Source organism: Dipodomys merriami, unplaced genomic scaffold (assembly GCF_024711535.1).
Source record: "Dipodomys merriami isolate MVZ:Mamm:240054 unplaced genomic scaffold, mDipMer1.0.p SCAF_11, whole genome shotgun sequence".
In the NCBI taxonomy this organism is placed as follows: Eukaryota; Metazoa; Chordata; class Mammalia; order Rodentia; family Heteromyidae; genus Dipodomys; species Dipodomys merriami.
In genome coordinates, this window is record NW_027202382.1 from 42,564,138 (window position 1) to 42,585,731 (window position 21,594).

General features: G+C 45.5%; 1 protein-coding gene across 2 annotated transcripts in view; it reads left to right on the forward strand.

Annotated features, from left to right (window-relative positions):
* Nucleotides 1–10,361: 10,361 nt before the first annotated feature.
* Nucleotides 10,362–21,594, forward strand: part of Stxbp1 (syntaxin binding protein 1) — a 75,262-nt gene continuing 64,029 nt past the window's right edge. The window contains exon 1 of one of the 2 annotated variants that reach the window (XM_070014129.1): nucleotides 10,362–10,556. In XM_070014129.1, the coding sequence (XP_069870230.1) occupies nucleotides 10,520–10,556 (37 nt within the window). In that variant the 5' untranslated portion in view covers nucleotides 10,362–10,519. The remainder of the gene's footprint in view (nucleotides 10,557–21,594) is intronic. The other variant, XM_070014130.1, reaches the window with a different exon arrangement.

The window sequence follows — 21,594 nt, forward strand, 5'->3', positions numbered from 1 at the left end:
TAGCTAGGGTTATGGCATAAGCCACTGGCACCCAGCTCTGACACAATGTTTTTTGGGTTTTTTTGAGACATTGCTATATAGCCCAGCTAGCCTCAGACTTACAATGTTCTTGCTTTAGCTTCCCGTATACTAAGATTACTTAGTGTAATATTTTCTAAAAATTGAAGTTAAGCCAGGCACTGGTGGCTATCTGAATCTTGTTTTTAAATTAAATTTTATTATTTGAGTTCAAGCCCTGGTATTGGTATGTGTGAGTGCAGGGGACGGGGGGGGGGGGGGGGGGGGGGGGGGGGAGGAAAAAACCACTCCATGATGACCAAATATCACAAATATAACCCAAGAGCTCAGGGTATAGCTCAGTGACGGAGCTTGAGCTTAGCTCTGAGTTCAATACCTCAAAGTATGGGAGATTTAACCCAAACCAGGGTGACCACCCCCCTCCCCTGAATCATACTGAAACTCATCATGGTAGCTCTGGTGCCCTTGGACTGCTGCTGTTCCTCCTGCCACCAGAAGGTGGTGTAGTCAGCCTGCTTCTGGAAATGTCTCCACCAAATCCCTGGGAGAAGCTGTAGGAGTAAACAAGATCTGTTTATAATTTCAGAAAGACCCCCCCTCCTTTGGCTAGGACCTCAGCTTTCTTTCTAGCTGGGATATTCCAACCCTGAGTTCTCAGTTGCCCCCAATATCCTCACCTTCCTTCCTCCCTCCCTCCCCCCCCCCCCACCCCTCTCAGAACTTGGATGCAATACCTGAGCTTTTCACTCAGGCCTAGGGCTCTACCACTTGAGCTACAGCTCCACTTCCAGGTTTTTGATAGTTAGCTAGAGGTAAGAGTCTCATGGACTTTCCTGCCCAGGCTGGCTTCGAACCAAGATTCTCAGATCTTAGTCTCCTGAGACTGAGGCACCCAGTAGTGCCTGGCTATGGATTTACATTTTTATTACTTGTATAATGACAAATGAAGAAAAATACACAGAAGGAACCCAACCTTCCTGAGTAATATTTTGGTGGGAGTGGGGAATACACACACACACACACACACACACACACACACACACACACACACACACACACACACACACACACACACACACACACACACACACACACACACACACACACACACACACTACACAGCATTCCCAAGTAGTCTAACTGCATTATTCTAGACTTTCCCTGCTGCAGAGAGAGGAGGAATCACAGAAATTAGGAATGGATCTAGGCGCTGGTGGCTTACACCTATAATCCCAACTACTTAGGAGACTGAGATCTGAGGATAGAGGTTTGAAGCCAGTCTGGGCAGGAAAGTCCATAAGACTCTTATCTCCAATCACCTACTTAGAAAAAGCAGGAAATAGGCTGGGAAGGTGGCTCAGTAGTACAGTGCTTGCCTTGCATACATGAGGCCCTGGGTTCAATTCCTCAGTACCATATAAGCAGAAAAAGCCAGAAGTGGTGCTGTGGCTCAAGCAATAGAGCACTAGCCTTGAGCTGAAGAGCTGAGGGACAGTGCCCAGGTCCAGAGTTCAGGCCCCACAACTGACAAAAAACAAACAAATAAGAAAAAGCAGGAAATGGTGCTGTGGCTCAAGTGGTAAAGCACTAGCCTTGAGCAAAATAAGCTCAGGGATAGTGACGAGGCCCAGAGTTCAAGCCCCAGGACTGGCAAAAAAAATAAAATAAAATAAATTTTAAAAATTAGGACTGGAGATAGATGTAGTAATCTAGAAAAACTCAGTCAAAACTGGCCCACCAGGTGGAGAGGGAAGAGATGGTAGGGGAAAAACAAAGGAGGGGGTAACAATGCTCAGTAGGAAATGTCCTTATGTAACTATAACCCCTCTATGCAGTATCTTTACAATAAAAAATGGCCCACCAATAGGGATGACAGAATTTCATCTTCAGAGTTGGGTTTTCAAAAGAATGCAGGCTAGACTTGGTGGTACTTGCCTGTACTCCCAGAAGTGAGGAAGCTGAGCTTCAGCCTGGGCTACAGGACCAGAACTTGTCTTGAAAAATAAATTAAAAAATAAATAAATAGGCCTGAAGGTGTGGCTCAAGTGGTAGAGTGCCTGCTTCGCAAGCCCTGAGTTCAAATCCAACATAATTCATCTGTCAGCATAATGCAAATGGAGGAAGGAAACACAGAGGGAAAGAGGCTGTAACCCAGAATGCCTCATGCAATGCCCTTCTCCCACTTCTCCATGGCCCCAACAGGAAGATGGGAGGCGGATGGGCACAAGCTGTGTTTGTAGCCTTCCAGTGAATCAGGGCACAGAACAGCTTACAAATGTGCCAAAACACCTCCGGGGTGGCTGTGCTATTGTCACTGGAGGCATTTTTAGGCCCTAGGGTGGGATGTGACAAACAGATGTCTTCAGACTGTTGGGGATCCAGTCAATGCAGTAAGTGCTATTTTTGTTAAACATCTGCTCCAACAGTTCCCCCATGTGTGCAGGGCATGGCTGTAATATGTTCCTGGGGGACTTCTGTCACAGCTGGAAAGGGAAAGAAGGCCTTGGGAAGAGGGAGACAGAGGTCTCTGCACAGGGGAATAAGTGATAGTCACATCAGAGATCTACAGCCTGAGGGATGCCAGAAATCAAGCACAAGCTCCTTTGTCTGCCTACTTCTTGATTCGGGAAGAGCTGGGCATCCTGGCTAGTATGCAGGACAAGGATCCAGCTCATATGTGGGTCAATGGGGACACTGATGTTTAGAAGATATGAAGACCTGGCCAAGGACAGCAACAAGGCAGAGCCAGAGCCAGAATGCTGGGTCCCAGAGCTCTGTCTGTGAATCTGTAAATGGGAAGGGATGGCAGAGAAAGCTCTGTGGGGTGAGGGGTAAGGGAGCTGCTATCTGGGAGGGGGTGAGTAGAAAGGCAGAAGTGGGAAGACAGTAGACAAAGGAGGTGGGTAGGAGGGAGGGAAGGGGGCATGGAGAACAGGCAGGAAGCCTTGGGGAGTGGGTAGAAAGACAGCCTATGTGTAATGGGGGTGGGGGAAGGGTACTCCTGCTTATCTCAGACTCTAGTGAGCTTTTTAGGGCTCTGGTGCTGGGGCGGGGAGTGGGTGGGGGACGTGTAATAAGGATGCTTGGGACACCCTGGAGAGAGCATCAGCAGTGCAAAGTATGGACCACCCTGGCATCCACTGAGCAAGGAAGATCCAAGTTTTGTGTGTGTGTGTGCGTGCATGTGTGCATGCACACGCGTGTGCACATGCACCCACCAGTAATGGGGCTTGAACTCTGGGTTTGAACTTAGGGCTTTGCCTTCTCCTTTAGCTTTTTCCACTCAAGGCTAGGGCTATACCACTGAGGCACACCTTCACTTCTAGCTTTTTGCTGATTAATTGGAAATAATAGAAGATAAGAGTCTCTTGTGGGTTGGGAAGGTGGCTCAGTGGTAGAGTGCTTGCCTTGCATGCATGAGGCCCTGGGTTTGATTCCTCAGCACCACATAAACAGAAAAGGCTGGAAGTGGCACTGTGGCTCAAATGGTAAAGTGCTAGCCTTGAGCTGAAGAGCTGAGGGACAGCGCCCAGGCCTAGAGTTCAGGCCCCATGACTGACAAAAAAAAAAAAGTCTCTTGGGCTTTTTTGCCCAGGCTGGCTTCTAACCTCATTTGTCAGACCACAGCCTCCTGAGTAGCTAGAATTATAGGGGTGAGGCACTAGTGCCTGGCTTGACTTTAAACTTTATTTTATGTGTGTTAATGCCATGGCTTGAACTCAGGTCCTCAACTTCTCATTTGGCTTGCTTGCTCAAAACTGGCATTCTACTCCTTGAGTCATTCCTCCAGTTCAGCATTTTGCTGGTTAACTGAGATGAGTGTTGCAAGCTTTTCTATCAGACCTGGCTTCAAATGTGACCCAATCCTCTGATCTCAGCCTCCTGAGTAGCTAAGATTAGAGTTGTGAGCCACTGGAACTTGATATATATCTCAAGGGACTTGCCTTTATGCCCTAGACCAATCTGAACCATGCTCTCCTATTTAGGCATCTTTTAAAGTTGGGTGATAGGCATGTACCACAGTGTCCAGCTTTTTTTTTTTTTTTTAATGTAGGTCCTGGTACTTCAACTTAGCACCTGAGCTCTGTCCCTTAGCTGCTTTGCTCAAGGCTAGCACTCTCTATCACTTGAGCCACAGCTCTGTTTCTGGTCTTTCTTGTGGTTAATTGGAGGTAAATGTCATGAAGTTTCCTTCCTAGGCTGACTTCAAACTATAATTCTCAGATTTTAACCTTCTGAGTAGCTAGGATTACAGGCTTTTTTTTATTGGTTGGGATGGGATTCCATAACTTTATGCTTTGGCTGGCCTGGAATCTTGATCCTCCTGATCAAGGCTGGATTACAAGAATGAGACATGGCGCCTAGACAACATCTTCTTAAAAATAAAAATAAAAATAAACGAACCCATTACAGCATTTAACATGAGGAAATGTCTCATAATTTCTATAATCTAGACTCTTGATCAGTCATAGAAATTACTGCCTGGCTTTGAGTAATGACTTGCTGCCCTGGGCAAGGCATGTACTCTGCAGTGGGTTACATCTGTGGTATCACTTGCATTTGCCTGGCCTCTGCAGTTGTTTCATCTCAAGAACCTGGCCGATGGGCTGGGAAGGTGGCTCAGTGGTAGAGTGCTTGCCTTACATGCATGAGGCCCTGATTTGATTCCTCAGCACCATATAAACAGAAAAAGCTGAAAGTGGTGCTGTGGCTCAAGTGGTAGAGCACTAGCCTTGAGCTGAAGAGCTGAGGGACAGCACCCAGACCCAGAGTTCAGGCCCTACGACTGACCAAAAAACACAACAAAACAAAACAAAAAAAAACACCTGACCTATGCTTTTATTTTATTTATTTATTTTTTTTGGGGGGGTGCCCATCCTGGGGCTTGAACTCAGATCCTGGGTGCTGTCCCTGAGTTTTTTTAGCTCATGGCTAATGCTCTACCATGTGAGCCCCAGCTCTACCTCTAGCCTTTTATTTTGGTGGTTAAATAGAGATAAGAGCCTCATGAACTTTGCTTCCCTGACTGGCTTCTAACCACAATGCTCAGAGCTCAGCCTCCTGGGTAGCTCAGATTACAAGCATGAGCCACTGATGCCTCACATTATATCATTTTTTAAAAAGCAATGGTATTAATAGATAACATTCACTAGATCCATACCAAGCAGCCAGTATTGGATAAAGGCCCCTTACAAATATTACCTTGCTGAATCCTTTTTTAAACTGCTCCTAAAACAGCACAGGGGGAACTGGTGTCCCTACATCCAGGGGAAGGGAGTGGGAGGAAAATGCACCTGATCATGGAGCCTCAAAGTAGAAGGATCTCCAGGAGTGCTTGCCAAGCCCAAGCCTAGGAATCCCCATGATGGATGCGCTCAATAGGTCCAGTTTAAGCAACCAACTGCTCCTGGTTTTTTCTTTCTCCAATCCACTCCATTGCTATTTCTTGCTCCTTTGTTTTCTAACTCCCTATTCCTCTGAGCACCTCTCTCTTAATTTGCCATCAGTGTGAATGTTTTCTCGGCATCCTTTGGTTCATCTATGTCTGCAATCTCATGACCCATGCGTAGATCACAGGACTCTTCTCACCCTTGCTGCCTGCCCTTCACCCAGCCGGCTCTGCAGAGGCTGCAGGCCGCGCATGCGCACCTGCAGGTGCACCTCTGGGCGTTTGGCCCTGGAGGAAGACCAAGTCTTCGCATCCTGCAACTGCAGCTGTGCAGGGATCTGCAGGAGCTGGTGTTGGGTCAGTGCAGTGCACAGTGAACCTTTCTGGGCCCTAATACTCCGGTTCTATCTCCATGTGCTCCAAACAATGTGTTCCTATTGCCAAATCTATCCTTCATTCAGAGTCTTGGGGTTATGCCCTGGCCTCTGGAATGCTCTTCCAGGAAGTTAGTGGAAGTTGTGTCCTAGGTCTGCTCTTAAGAGCAGTACGGCCTTATGCCAGTGGCTTGATTTCCCTGAGGTGGGAAAATAATAGTGCCACGTTGAGAATTGAGTGGAAATTTCTGAGAGCTCTAGGCAAACTAAGACAACATAAGGATAGAGATCATAGGGTACTCTTTCATGATGGCCATCTTTCTGACTCCTCAGAGCCACCTTATCTGCATGGTTTAATGCCCTTTTACTGGAGAAATTAAGACTCAGAGATGTCAAGAACAAGGTCTTGAATTACACATTTAGAGCAGTTCCAGATTGACACCCTACAGTCAGGGAATCTTGGGTGAGTCCACAGTCTGTCATCCTGCTTGTTCTTTGAATAATCAGTTCTGATTTTTGGGACATCCTTAGCACACATCTCTGGTCCACACCTACAGGAAATAATTCTTTTTTTTTTTTTTTGGTCCAGTCGTGGGCCTGAACTCTAGGCCTGGACGCTGTCCCTCAGCTCTTCTGCTCAAGGCTAGCGCTCTACCACTTGAGCCACAGCGCCACTTCCGGCTTTTTTCTTTTTGCTTATGTGGTGCTGAGGAATCGAACCCAGGGCCTCATGCATGCAAGGCAAGCACTCTACCACTGAGCCACCTTCCCAGCCCGGAAATAATTCTTTTTTCGTCCTTCCTTCAGCAGAAATTAAGAAGCTGCTATATCTTTATTTTACTTGTTTAGCTGTTTTTTTTGGTTTGTTTGTTTTTGGTGCTAATACTGGGGTTGAATTCAGGGCCATGTATTCTGGCTTGGCTATTTTTCTCAAGGCTGGGCTTCTACCATTTGAGCTATAGCTCCATTTTCAGCTTTTTGGTAGTTAATTGGTAATAAGAGACTTACAGACTTTTCTGCCCAGGTTGGCTTTGTCAGTGAGCCTCAGATTTCAGCCTCTTGAGTAACAATAATTACAAGTGGGAGTCACTAGCACCAGAACATGGCTTTTTTTTTTTTTCTTGTTGTGGGACTTGAACTCTGGGCCTGAGTGTTGTACCTCAGCTCTTCAGCTCAAGGTGAGTGCTGTACCGCTTGAGCCACAGTGCCACTTCCAGTTTTCTGGTGTTTTATTGGAGATAAGAGTCTCACCAACTTTCCTGCCTGGGCTGGCTTTGAACTGTGATCCTCAGGTCTCAGCCTCCTGAGTAGCTAGGATTACAGGCATGAGCCACTGGTGTCTGGCTAGAACACAGCTTCCTGAGGGCAAAACTGAACTTTCATGGCACTCAGTAAATCATCATTGACCCATTGACAGGATGAATGGCAAGAGGAGCCCTTCCCATTCCTATTCCTTGGCCATTAAATGACTTTCCAGATCCTACTTTATATTTTCACAGTAGATGCAGAAATTGTGGTATCTCTGCTGACACATACCAGCTGGCTAAGGAAGAAACCTGTAGCCTCCCAAGTGCATCCTGGGTCCCTTCATCAATACAAACCATCTCCTCCTCCAAATATGCCCAAAAGCTGTCATATGTTCTGTGGACCAAAATGTAAAGGAATGATACATTATTACCTTCTCTCTATGAAGTCATTCAAGGGTTCTTTTGAGGTAGATTTGGGTAAAAGTGAGAAGATGATAACTTTGGCTTGGAGCTTGTGACTTGAGCTAGGACATGTGGTTTCTTGTCCACAGCTGACCAACATTGCCTCCATGAATTCAGAAAAGTCCTCCTTAGGCTTCAGCTTTTCTCTTCTTGTTCAGTATATAATAATGGCTCAGAATTCAGATTCTAGAATTGGATCATTCCTTGATCACTTATTACCTATGCACTTGTGCTCTACCACTTTGAGCCACAGCTCACAACTCCACTTCTGATGTTCTGATGGCTAATTGGCTATAAGAATCTCACAAGATGGGGGTGGAAAGGTGGCTCAGTGGTAGAGTGCTTGCCTTGCATGCATGAGGCCCTGGGTTCGATTCCTCAGCACCACATAAGCAAAAAGAAAAAAGCCGGAAGTGGCGCTGTGGCTCAAGTGGTAGAGCGCTAGCCTTGAGCTGAAGAGCTGAGGGACAGCGCCCAGGCCCAGAGTTCAGGCCCCATGACCGGACCCAAAAAAAAAAAAAATTAAAAAAAAAAAGAATCTCACAAGAAGCCGGGTGCTGGTGGCTCACGCCTGTAATCCTAGTTACTCAGGAGGCTGAGATCTGAGGATCGCGGTTCAAAGCCAGCCGGGACAGGAGAGACCCTGAGACTCCTATCTCCAATAAACCACCAGAAAACCGGAAGTGGTGCTGTAGCTCAAGTGGTAGAGTGCTCGCCTTGAGCTGAAGAGCTGAGGGACAGCGCCCAGGCCCAGAGTTCAAGCCCCACGACCGACAAAAAAAAAAAAAAAGAATCTCACAAGATGGGGCTGGGAAGGTGGCTCAGTGGTAGAGCGCTTGCCTTGCATGCCTGAGACCCTGGGTTAGATTCCTCAGCACCACATAAGCAAAAAGAAAAAAGCCGGAAGTGGCGTTGTGGCTCAAGTGGTAGAGCGCTAGCCTTGAGCTGAAGAGCTGAGGGACAGTGCCCAGGTCCAGAGTTCAGGCCCCACGACTGGTTCCCCCCCCCCCCCAAAAAAAAGAATCTCACAAGCTTTCCTGCCAGGGCTAGCTTTAAACCCTGATCCTCATGTCTCAGCCTCCTGATTACAGGCATTAGCCAGTAGCACCTGGCCTGGTCCAAATCTTTAATGAGTGTTAACTGATTTTACTACTACTAGCTTGCCTGTTCTTTTTTTATTAGCTCAACTTGTTTTTCTTTGGAAGCAGAAGTAAGCTTGCTCTGTTATTTGTTTGCTCATTTATTTTGCCAAGATTCAAGCATGAGGCTTTTCATGTACTGGGCAAGTGCCTCTTACCATCAGGATACATTCCCAACTCTTGTTCCTTATTTCAAAAACAGTGTTCACCATTAACAATGAAAGCCCAGTGAAGCCAAGTACTGGTTGCTCATGCCTATAATCCTAGCTACTCAGGAGGCTGAGATCAGAAGATTGAAATTCAAAGTCAGCAGGGAAGGAAAACACATGATACTCTTATCTCCAATTAACCACTAAAAATTTGGAAATGGAGATGTAGCTCAAGTGGTAGAGTGCCAACCTTGAACAAAGAAGCTAAGGTACAGTGTGTACTGCAGGCACTGAGCTCAACCCCCATTACTTGCACAAAGAAATTAAAAAGTCCAGTGAGAACCCTCATAGGACCATTTTAGTGAACGTAGTATCTAGGAAGGAGATGCTAAGTTCAGAGTTGTTTCTATACCAAATTCCTATTAAGAACTTCTGAACTCTAGACAAGGATGGTATCCTATCTTGTGCATGGTTGTAGCTGCAAGTGCCCAGAACAGCAGATTACACATAGTCATTGGAGAACAATAAATATTTGTTAATGAGTGATTGATGCACCGTCTGGCAGTATGTTTTATACTTTTTCCAACATCTGATCCTCAGATTTTTTTTTTTTTTGCCAGTCCTGGGGCTTGAACTCGGGGCCTGGGCACTGTCCTTGAGCTTCTTTCTGCTCAAGGCTGGCACTCAACCACTTGAGCCACAGTGCTACTTTGGGCTTTTTCTGTGGTATTGAGGCTTCATGCTTCCTGCTTCAACACTCGTCACATTCCCAGCCTGAGCCTCAGATTTTTTTTTTTTTTGGGTCCGGTCGTGGGGCCTGAACTCTGGGCTTGGGTGCTGTCCCTCAGCTCTTCAGCTCAAGGCTAGCGCTCTACCACTTGAGCCACAGCGCCACTTCCAGCTTTTTTCTTTTTGCTTATGTGGTGTTGAGGAATCGAACCCAGGGCCTCAGGCATGCAAGGCAAGCGTTCTACCACTGAGCCACCTTCCCAGCCCTGTGAGCCTCAGATTTTTAAAAAGACAATCTGGGAATGCAGATTAAAATCAATATTTGATTTATTGTGAGGTTTTAGTGAGATGATGCGTCTAAGGTGCTTGATACATACTAATAGCTCATCAAATGGTGGATCTGACACCCAGAAAGATAGAGATGGTACAGAGGTACCTCACATTGCGTTGTGTCTGAGCGGTTCTACTAATTCTTAAAGAAATCCTTCTGTGGCAAGGAAATATGGACAGTTCCAAGAAGCAGGAAAGACAGCACTGCTGCCAGAGATCCTGGTGCAGAGGCGGTAAATAGGACTTTAGGACCCTGTGCTCTGGATGCGTGCGCGCGCGGCTACCCGAGAGAACTCACTCGCGTGCACGCGCTCGGCGCGTGAGGTGAGGGGGAGGGCGCGACTCCCGCACCAGCCCAGGGGCCGCCTCACGCCCAGCCGCATCCCAGAGGGCGGAGCTGAGCATCCGGGCCGCGATTTGATTGGTGGAGGGGCGCGGGTGACGCTGACGGCTGGGCTAATCCCCGCCCCCTACGGCCCGCCCCTCGTGCGCCGCTGGCTGCACAGCCTCTCTCTGGCCGGCGCCGCGCCCCCGAGCCGAGTCCGCGCGTCAGTCGATCCGGAGCGCGGCTGCGGGGCGGCGGGCTGCAGCCAGCGGAGCGCGCGGGTCTGGGGAGGAGGTGGTGGTAGTGTCCGCGAGCATCGCCAGAGGAAAGTCGGAGCCCAGAGACTCACCCAGCGCCATGGCCCCCATTGGCCTCAAAGCCGTGGTCGGAGAGAGTAAGTAGAGGCAGGTCCTGCCCGCAGGCGGGGTCTGCGGCTGCCCCCGGGAAAGCCCGGAACCTGGGCGTCAGTGCCCGGGCCTCCGTCAGGCCCGGGGTTCCGAGCTCGCAGGGCTCCGTTATCCGGTGCCGTCGCCCTCCCCGAGGGAAGTCCCACTGCGCCTCCCGCGGTCCGGCCGCCCAGCCTGCCGCCTCCCCTCCCCCCCATTCCGCAGGCCTGCTCCACCCCTGCCCTCCACCTCCGTCACTCCCTCCATCCCTCCATCGCTCCCTCCTCCCCGCCCTCCCCTGCTCCCCGTGTCTTCATCGACACCCCTCGTTCCTTCTTACCTCCACCCGCGCTCACCTTCGTCGCTGCATCTCTCCGAGTCCCCGGTCACCTCATCCCGTCTCCGCAGACCCCAGTCTCTCCTCTGCCACCCTGCCCTGCTACCCCCGCCCCCAACCTACCAGTTCCCTTTTCTGCGGCATCACCCCAGGCACCCCAGCGCTTCCCCTTCCCACTTCCCCTCTCTCCTCCCTTGCCTTCTTTATTCCCCGAGCCCCCCTCGATCCCTCTCCTTTTTCGGTCGCCAACAGTTCCCCATTTCCCACCCTCCCTTGTGAATCGTGATGAGCGAAATCCCGGCCTGCATCCTCCCTCCTCTCTCCTCCCTTTTCCTTCTTTCTCCTCCCCTCCCCTCTCCCCCCTCAGCCCCCCCCACCCCCTCCGCGCTACTCCCTGGAGCCAAGCCGCGGTCCCCATCCGCGGGTACCCACCTGGGAGCGGCTGGGCGCGCGCAGTGCAGCCCGGGGCCACTCCTGCCCGATCTGGGGTGGAGACGCCTGTTTGCCTGTTTTCCTAAAGCTCTGGGTGGAAGCCGCCAGGCTCTCTCCTCTTCTCCTTCCTGGGGCTTGGCTTTGAGGGCGGGGTCTTATCAGGGTCGCGAACCCTCTTCTGTCACTGGGGAGATGCGGAAAACTGGCCCTGCCCAGCACCGCAGTCTGCAGGGCTCAACCCCTGGCTTGGCTAAAACCAGACAGGCAGCACAGACGGCTGCAGCAAAGAGGAAATGGTTGTTTACGGGCTTGGATTAAAAAAATTAAAAAAGGTGGTAGTGGTGAGTGTCTGCTCCCCGAGAGGGCTGCTGGTGGGTAATATATGGAAACCAGCCTTCTCAGAAAAAAATAAGATGGGTGATCTGTGTAACAAACAAAAATAGCACAGCTTCAGTATTTTATAACAAAAACAATGCACGGGGATTGCTGTGGCTTTTGCTACCTCTTCGGAGATTAAGAGAAAATAAAAACTGGCCTTTTCTCTCTAGGAGAGGATAAAAAAAGGGAAAAAAAAGAATGAAAATGGTGGATATTTGTGTAGAGCTTCCTTTGCGGTGATCCTTTCCTATTATAGCCACCCCTTCCCCCTTCCTGGTATGGAATGCTTTTATGCTTTTGACTGTGTAGTGTTGTTTTTGAACATCATAACAGAAGTGGATTTTCCCCCCTCCTTGTTCTTTTCATTGGTAAATGGGAAATAATTCCTACTGGGGAATCTTGCTGTGTTATCTTATCTGACCTATTCCATCTGAAGAAAATGGCTGTAAGAATGGAACCCCAAGTGAACATTTTAAAAAATGTTTACTGTAACACCCATGATAAAAAAAAAAAAAACCATGCAGTAAAGGTTCTGATACTTGAGCTGTTTTCTGAGGAGAAATGTTTAAGGCTACAAGGATCCTTAGGGATTTCTAAAGTCAACAACCTCCTTTCCCCTGCCCCCTCCCCTCCATGGAAAGGAAAGAAATGGAGAGTTGGAACAGTTAAATGACTTGCTAAAACCAGTGTTAATTAAAGTTTAAAAAGCTAGTGTCCATTTCCTTGCAGCTTTAGTAAAAGATAACTTTGTCCACTCTTCTGTGTATACAATTATCCTTAATAACCTCTTTAAAAAAGGATGGAATGGAATGTTACATGTTTCATTCAGTACACATAGTGCACTATGTGTCAGAGAAATCATGTTTTGTTTGCATCTTTTTTCCAGAACGCTTGTTTATGCAGGCTTCTCACTCTCCATCCTTTGACTCTTTTTTTTCCAAAGAAGCAAGCATCATAAAGGTGAAAGAAAAAAAATCAGTTTGCAATACAATTAAAATTATTTATTTATTGAAACAAAGCAAAATGACTGGTATACAAAAATAAAAACAAGCCAATTTTACGTAAAATTGGTACATGTGGGAACAGGATACTATTCCCCTAACAGATGAGTTAGATATAGATTTTGGGAAACTATATTATTGCAATCTTAATTCTGGCTCCTAATTTCAGATGGGATTTCTAGCAATTTTTTTTTCTCTAAAAATAAGAATGATATAAAGACATTTTCTAACTACTGTGCACCAATTAAAAAACCTTTACAGACTTGTTTTATAGTCTAGATTAATATCCTATAGTATACCAAAAGTATGAGGATGGGAAACATTTGGTTAGCGCTTACTAGAGTCTTAGCTGACAGCTGAGTCAAACCTGGAACTGTTCTCACTCTTTTTGGGATAAACACCATTCTGGGAAGTTTTTCCTGTCACTTCCTTAACCCACTTAGAACATACTTAGTGTAATGCACTTATTTTATTGGTCTTGTCCAACTAGACTGTAAATTCTTTAAGGGAGAGTATAATCTTGTCTCATTCTTATGTCTAACCTTAGTGCTTGAATTAGTTGCTGGTACCCAGTTACCGTTCAATGAATGATACTAAAGTATAATGACTACTAGAGTCTGGTATTAGACTTCTGGGATAAAATTCAGACCCATTTTATGCCTCAATTCCTTCATCTATAAAGTAGATAATAATGACACTTTATCTTGTGGAGTTTATGAGTTTAAATAAGAGCAGGCAGGCATAGCACTTAACACAGTTTCTTGTACATAGTGAATTTAGTAAATATTATCATTATAAAAAAATCCATAGGGAGTAGTAAAAGTGTTAAGATGTTGTGCAGTCCTGTAATTCAAGCACTCAGGAGGTTGAGGCTGAAGCGTTGGGAGTTTTGTACCAGCTCGGGCTACATAGCAAGTTCTAGCTAGTCTGGACTACACAATGAGACCTGTTTCAAACAAACAAAAAAAGAAAAATGTTGAAGGACTTGAGAAAAGAAATAACCTATCTCTATTCTTGGAACTGTGGTTTTGGTGGAGAAAATAGACTGGGCAAAGTTCTTGAAAGAAGTGCAAAAAATGAAAGAATCAAATAGAACATATGGATAGAGCCAGGTGTGATGGTTTATACCTGTAATCCCAGCACTTGGGAGGCTGAAATAGGAGGGTCTCAAGCCTGGGCTACATAGAGACCTGTCTCAGAAACAAACAAACAAAAACCCAAAACAAAAAACACCTTTTTTAGATGGGACAATGATTCATAGATAAAAGTTGAGAAGTCACTTAGATTGAAGCAGTCTTCAGTCTTATTATTTGCTTATTTGTGTACTTTTTTTTTTTTTTTTTGGGTCCGGACGTGGGACCTGAACTCTGGGCCTGGGCGCTGTCCCTCAGCTCTTCAGCTCAAGGCTAGCGCTCTACCACTTGAGCCACAGCGCCACTCTGGCTTTTTTCTTTTTGCTTATGTGGTGCTGAGGAATCGAACCCAGGGCCTCAGGCATGCAAGGCAAGCGCTCTACCACTGAGCCATCTTCCCAGCCCCTTGTGTACTTTTTTGTGGGGGAGTGTAGTCATAGGGCTTGAACTCAGGACCAGGGCACTATCCCTGATCTTCTTTTGTTCAAGGCTAGCACTCTACTAGTATTTTCAGACACAACTCCACTTCCAGTTTTCCAGTGGTTAGTTGAAGATATGAGTCTCAAAGGACTTTCCTGCACAGGCTGGCTTTGAACCCCAATCCTCAGGTCTCAGCCTCCCAAGTAACTAGGATTACAAGTGTGAGCCACCAGCACCCTGACCTTGTATTTACTTATTTCTTTATCTTTTGTGTCAGAACTGAGACTTTACCTTGGGTTTCCAACTCCCTCTCAGTTTTTGTTGTTTTTGGTGCCAGTCTTGGGGCTTGAACTCAGGGCCTGAGTGCTGTCTCTAAGCTTTTGTTGCTTAAGGCTATCCTCTACCACTTGAACCATACCTCTACTTCCAGTTTTTTGGTGGTTAATTGGAGATAAGAGTCTCATGGACTTTTCTGCCTGGTCCTCAGCTCTCGGCTTCCTCAGTAGCTAGAATTACAGGTGTGAGCCACCAGCACCCAGGTCACTCAGCATTTTTGCTCATGGCTGGTTCTCTACTGCTTGAGCCAGTCTAATATATTGCTGATTAATTGGAGATATGAGTCTCTTGGATTTGTCTACCCTGGCTGGCTCTAAACTGTGACTCTCAGATCTTAGCTTTCTCAGTAACTGGGATTACTGTGTGAAAAGTTAGAAACCTGTGGTTAGCATACACCTACGTGTGTGTGTGTGTGTGTGTGTGTGTGTGTGTGTGTATTGTGTGTGTATTGTGTGTGTGTGTGTCTGGTCGGGGGGCTTGAACTCTGGGCCTGGGCGCTGTCCCTCAGCTCTTCAGCTCAAGGCTAGCGCTCTACCACTTGAGCCACAGCGCTACTTCCGGTTTTTTTTTTTTTTTCTGCTTATGTGGTGCTGAGGAATCAAACTCAGTTCCTCATGCATGCAAGGCAAGCGCACTACCACTGAGCCATCTTCCCAGCCCATATATTTTGAAATATATTAAATACTTCTTGATGTTTTTAATTTAAGAATCAAAGCAGTTTTCACTAAAAGAGTTAATTCACTAAAAAGTGAACAGTTCCTCAAAGTTCAGCTATCATATACAATTGTAAAGCCACTACTATAGTCAAAATAAGAGAATAGTAACCCTCCCCCAATTCCCTTATGCTATCCCTTTATGATCAGTTTCTTCTCCCATCTCTGGCTGCTGGCAGCTAGTCAACTAATTTCTGTCCCTATGTTTTTTGGGTTTTTTTTGGCCGGTTGTGGGGCTTGAATTCTGGGCTTGGGCGCTGTCCCTGCACTCTTCAGCTCAAGGCGAGCTCTCTACCGCTTGAGCCACAATGCCACTTCCAGTTTTCTAGTGATTTATTGGAGATAAGAGTCTCACGGACTTTCCTGCCCTGGCTGGCTTTGAACCGAGATTCTCAGATCTGCCTCCTGAGTAGCTAGGATTACCGGCGTGAGCCACCGGTGCCTGGCTCCCTATGGTTTTGCCTTTTCCAGGATGTCATGTCATTGGAACCGTGCAGTGTGTAGCTTTAAAAATAGAACTTCTTGCCAGGTACCAGTGGTTCATGCCTGTAATCCTAGCTACTCAGAGGAGGCTGAGATCTGAGGATCATGATTCAAAGCCAGCCCCAGCAGGAAACTCCGTGAAACTCTTATCTCCAATAAACCATCAGAAAATGGGAAGTGGCACTGTAGCTCAAGAGGTAGAGTGCTAACCTTGAGCTGAAGAGCTGAGGGACAGCGCTCAGGCCCAGAGTTCAAGGCCCACGACCGCCCACGACCACCCCCCCCCACCAAAAAAATAGAACTTTTTGGGCTAGGAATGTAGCTTAGCGGTAGAGTGCTTGTCTAACATGCACGAAGCCCTGGTTTTGATTCCTCAGTATCATATAAACAGAATAAGCTGGAAGTGGTGGTGTGACTTAAGTGGTAGAGTTCTAGCCTTGAGCAAAAAGAAGCTCAAGGACAGTGCCCAGGCTGTGAGTTCAAGCCCAGGACAAGGGGGGAAAAAAAGTAAAAATAAATAAAAATAGAACGTCTTGCCAGGTGCTGGTGGCTCATGCCTGTAATTCTAGATACTCAGGAGGTTGAGATCTGAGATCTGAGGATTGTGGTTCAAAGCCAGCCAGGGCAGGGAAGTGCCTGAGACTCTTATCTCCAATAAACCACTAGAAAACCGGAAATAGTGCTGTGGCTCAAGTTGTAGAACGCTTGCCTTGAGCTGAAGAGCTCAGGGACAGTGCCCAAGCCCCGAGTTCAAGCCTCATGACTGACCAAAAAAAAAAAAAGAACTTCTTTCACTTAGTACATTGCATCTGATACTCATCAGTGTTACAGCTGTTGTTTGTTCCTTTTCATTATTAATTTACTATTGTATGGAGGTACTACAGTTTATCCATCCTTTAGCTGTAGGGCATTTAATTTGTTTCTTATTTGGGGCAATTATGAACAAAGCAGTCACATAGAGATTTTTTTTCGTTTAAGGAAACCAATGGAAAAAAAAATCAGTGCCATTTGGGGGCAGAGGTCACCTGAGATCAGGTGGAAAGTCAGCCAATGTGTGTGACGGGCTGAAAGTGATACGTACTCAGGACTTCATGCTTGCTAGACAGGGGCTATACTGCTGAACCACACTTCTAGCTGCCCCCCCCCAGGTTTATTTTTGTGAACAAAATGTCATATAGTTTCATAATTGCTTAGGATTGAGATTAATGGGTCATATAATAAGGAACTGCCAACTGTTCTCCAAAGTGGCAATAGGATTTTGTATTCCTACTAGTTTGGTGGCACTTGATATTTCAAAGCTGTAGACATGGTGATAGTATTTTCATAATTTTAATTTGTAGTTGTTAAGCATTTTTCATATATTTCTTTAAAATCATTCAAATAAATATCCCTTATTAACGCCAAAAGGAATGTTAAGACCAAAACTCATATAATTCAATATGCCTTTCTTTATGGTTTCTATTTAGTTATTTATTTATTTTTATTTTTTTGTCGGTCAAAGCAAGCACTCTACCACTTGAACCACAGTGTCACTTCCAGTTTTTTGGTGGTTAATTGGAGATGAGTCTCACGGACTTTCCTGCCCAGGCTGGCTTTGAACTGTGATCCTCAGATCTCAGCCTCCTGAGTAGCTAATATTACAGGCGTGAGCTACCAGTGCCTAGCTCTAAATCTTTACGCATTTTAAATTTGGGTACTTGCCTTCCTGTTACTGAGTTTTGAAAGGTCTTCAAATATTCATCAGGTATATTACTTAGAAACATTTTTCCTCACAGTTTGTAGGCTGTCTTTTCATTCTCAATATTTTTCAAAGAGTAGAAGAAATGTCTGCAAGAGTTCATCTCCAGTTAACCAACAAAATACTGGACTAGAGACATGGCTCAAGTGGTAGTGTGTGCCAACTATGAGCAAGAAAGCCAAATGAGAGTTCAAGCCCCAGCACTAGCACAAAACAAAAATTAGAAAATAAATGATCTGCAAACATATTGGAAAGATGAGTAGTGAAGGATATGTAAGCTTTTCTTGACCAGGGATTAAGAACTATCATGACTTGTGTTAATCAGTTAGGAAAGCACAGATCTGTGACTTCCCTGGAGCATTAGAATTTCCCAGCTCGTATAACACCATAAAAAAAAAAATCAAATGTACGGACAGCTGTTCCGATCTCTTCCTAGTTCTTGGGGATTGGTGCCTCTCTCTTCCTTCTGAAGCTTATAGAGGAGATCTAGGGATCCAGGTGGTCCAGATATTCAGGTCTAGTCAAGAAAGCTCAGCCAGGCTAGGCACTGGTGGTTCATGCCTGTAATTCTAGCTACTTAGGAGGCTGAGATCAGAGGATTGTAGTTCAAAGCTAGCCCAGGAAGGAAGGTCTGAGAGACTGTTATTTCCAGTTAACCACCAGAAAACCAGAAGTGGCACTGTGACTCAAGTGGAAGAGTGCTTTCTTTGAGCTGAAGTGCTCAGAGACAGTGTCCAGGCCCAGGTTCAAGCCCCGTGACCAGCCAAAAAAAAAAGGGCTGGGAAGATGGCTCAGTGGTTGAGCACTTGCCTTGCATGTGTGAGGCCCTGGGTTCAATTTCTTAGCACTACATAAGCAGGAAAAAAAAAGCCGGAAGTGGTGTTGTGGCTCAAGTGGTACAGTGCTAGCCTTGAGCTGAAGAGCTGAGGGACAGCACTCAAGCCCAGAGTTCAGGCCCCATGACTGGACCCCCCCCCCAAAAAAAAAAAAAAAAAAAGAAAGCTCAGCCTTTGAGAACCAGAGAATTTTGTTCTGATATCTAGCTTGATCACTTGTATTCATTCTAAGTAACTTCATCTTTTTGTGCCTGTTTCCTCATCTATTAAGTGGGGATAATTATATCTACTCAGGATAGGAGTATCAGGAATAATGTTCTGAGTGAATAGTGCAGTGCCTGGTAGATGGTAGGTGCTCAGTGAAGGGTTATTCTATTGTGAGAGGAGTAGGAGGAGGATGAGCTGGAGCTCTTAGATGCTGCTAGAGCCAGAGCTGCAGTCTCTACTTTAAATAAATAAATATATATATATATTTTATTTTGTTATAAAAGTGATTACAGAGGGGTTACAGTTAATAAGTCATAAAGAGTACATTGCCTTTTGGACCATGTCACCCCTCCCCTTTCTCTATCCTAGTTTTTTCCTCCTATCCCTACCTGCAAGTTCTACAGTTCATTTTCAACATAGTGTCTAGTGAGTACCACTGATTCATCACTTTTTAAAAAATGATTACATAGATTTAAAACCCAACAACCTTTTCAGATGATAAAAGTAGAGCTCATTGTAAATTAAAAGAAACCAATAATCTAGAAGCAAAGAAAGTAAAAATGTGAATTGTCGTTGCTGTTTTTCTTCTCCATTTGCTGCAGTCTTCAAGCCCTGTTCTAGAAGTTCTATTTCCTGTTTGGGGGTAGAATGGCTTCCAGTGGCCCTGCTGTCAGTACTTATTACCCCTGGTGTAGTTGCCATCCACAAAGTCACTGTACATCACTTTTAAACCATTATGAAACACTTTAGACCATTATGAAACACTTTGTTTCTTGGGAGACCATCCCTGTTGCAGGCCCATGTGCAATATTTGAGGTCTCTGGCCAGTAGAAAGCAAGAAAACTGAGGCCACAAACAGCAGAGGAAGGACATAAGTGGATTCTTCAGTTCTAGTCTTGACAAACTAGAGCTGATGGCACTTAATAGTGACTTTGACCCAGGAGAATACTGCTTACATGCTCTGAATTCCTATACCCCAGAATCTCTGGGCGAATAAATGTTTGCTGTTTTAAGTTGCTTTAATTACATTATGCAACAATGGGTAACTATTATTTTTTATTTTTTATTTTTTTTGGCACCAGTCCTAGGGCTTGAACTCAAGGCCTGGTGCTGTCCCTGAGATTTTTTTTTCACTCAAGGCTCTACCATTTGAGCCATGGCTTCAATTCTGGCTTTTTGGGGTTATAAGAGAAAAGAGACTCACAGACTTTCCTGCCCTGGCTAGCTTCAGATCACCATCCTCAGATCTCCTGAGTAGTAGGATTACAGGTATAAGCCACCAATACCCTGCCAAATAGTATTTCTTTGTTTTCTACTTCTTGAATCAATTTTGGCAACTTATATTTCCTTATCAAATAGACCTTTTGATTTAAAGTTTTCATTTTTTTTAGTCAGTCTTGGGGCTTGAATTCAGGGCCTGAACACTGTCTCTGAGCTTCTTTTGCTCAAGGCTAGCAGTCTACCACTTGAGTCACATCACTACTTCCAGCTTTTTCTGTTTATGTGGTACTGAGGTATCAAACCCACGGCTTCATGCATGCTAGGCAAGCACTCTACCACTAAACCACATTCTTAGCCCATAAAAAATTGCAATTTTTTGCCTTTAAATTTATATAACTTTAGCTGGATACTGGTGGCTCACACTTGTAATCCTAGCTATTCAGAGATCTGAGGATTGTGTTTCAAAGCCAGCCAGGGCAAGAAAGTCTATGAAACACTTTTTTTTTTTCTTTTTTTCTTTTTTTGGTCATTGTGGGGCTTGAACTCAGGGCTTGGACACTGTCCTTGAGCTTTTTCACTCAAGGCTAGCTCTCTACCACTTTGAGCCACAGTGGCACTTCTGGTTTTCTGGTGGTTATTTGGAGATAAGAGTCTCAGGAACTCTTGTCTGGGCTGGCTTTGAGCCACAATTCTTGGATCTAAGCCTCCTGAGTTGCTAGGATTACAGGCACAAGTCACCAGTGTCTGGCTTCATGAAACTTTCTTTCTTTTTTTTTTTTTTTTGGGTCCAGTTGTGGGGCCTGAACTCTGGGCCTGGGCGCTGTCCCTCAGCTCTTCAGCTCAAGGCTAGCACTCTACCACTTGAGCCACAGCGCCACTTCCGGCTTTTTTTTTTCTTTTTGCTTATGTGGTGCTGAGGAATCGAACCCAGGGCCTCATGCATGCAAGGCAAGTGCTCTACCCCTGAGCCACCTTCCCAGCCCCATCCTATGAAACTCTTAATCACCAATAAAAACTACTCAGAAAAAGTCTGAAGGGGTTCTATGGCTCAAGTGGTAGAGTGCTAGTCTTGAGCAAAAATAAGTTGGGGAATAGTGCCCAGGCCCTAGGACTGGAAAAATAAAAATGTTTAACTTCAGAAGTATTCTAAGCCCAACACAGTAGCACATGTAATATATTCCCTGCACTCAGGAGATGGAGGCAAGTAGTTTCAGGGCAGCTTGTGCTACATAGCAATACCCTGACTCCAAAGAACCAAACTAAAACAAAAAGTATATTCTGTGTTTCTAGTTTTGTGATTCCTTTTCTCATTCTATCTTTTTTTTTTTTTTTGTCATGGGGCTTGAACTCTGGGCCTGGGTGCTATCCCTCAGGTCTTCAGCTCAAGGCTAGCACTCTACCACTTGAGCCACAGTGCCACGTCCAGTATTCTGGTGGTTTATTGGAGATAAGAGTCTCGTAGACTTTCTTGCCTGGGCTGGCTTTGAACCACCATCCTCAGATCTCAGCCTCCTGAGTAGCTAGGATTATAGGCACCCGGTTCTCATTCTATTTTTTTTGTATTGTTCTCATGAAAACACTTGCTAGATAGTTTACTTGTCTTTAAAACATTAGTTTCTTCCTTTTTAAATGTTTTATTAATTTACTTTTATCTTTTTGTAATAAAAGCATCTAAGGATATTCTGAATGTACTTTTGGTTGAACCTAAGGATTTTTTCTCTTCATAGGTTTTTGTTTTGTTTTGTTATTGTCATACTGGGGTGTCATGCTGGCTAGGCGAATGCTCTACCACCTCAACCATGTCCCCAGCT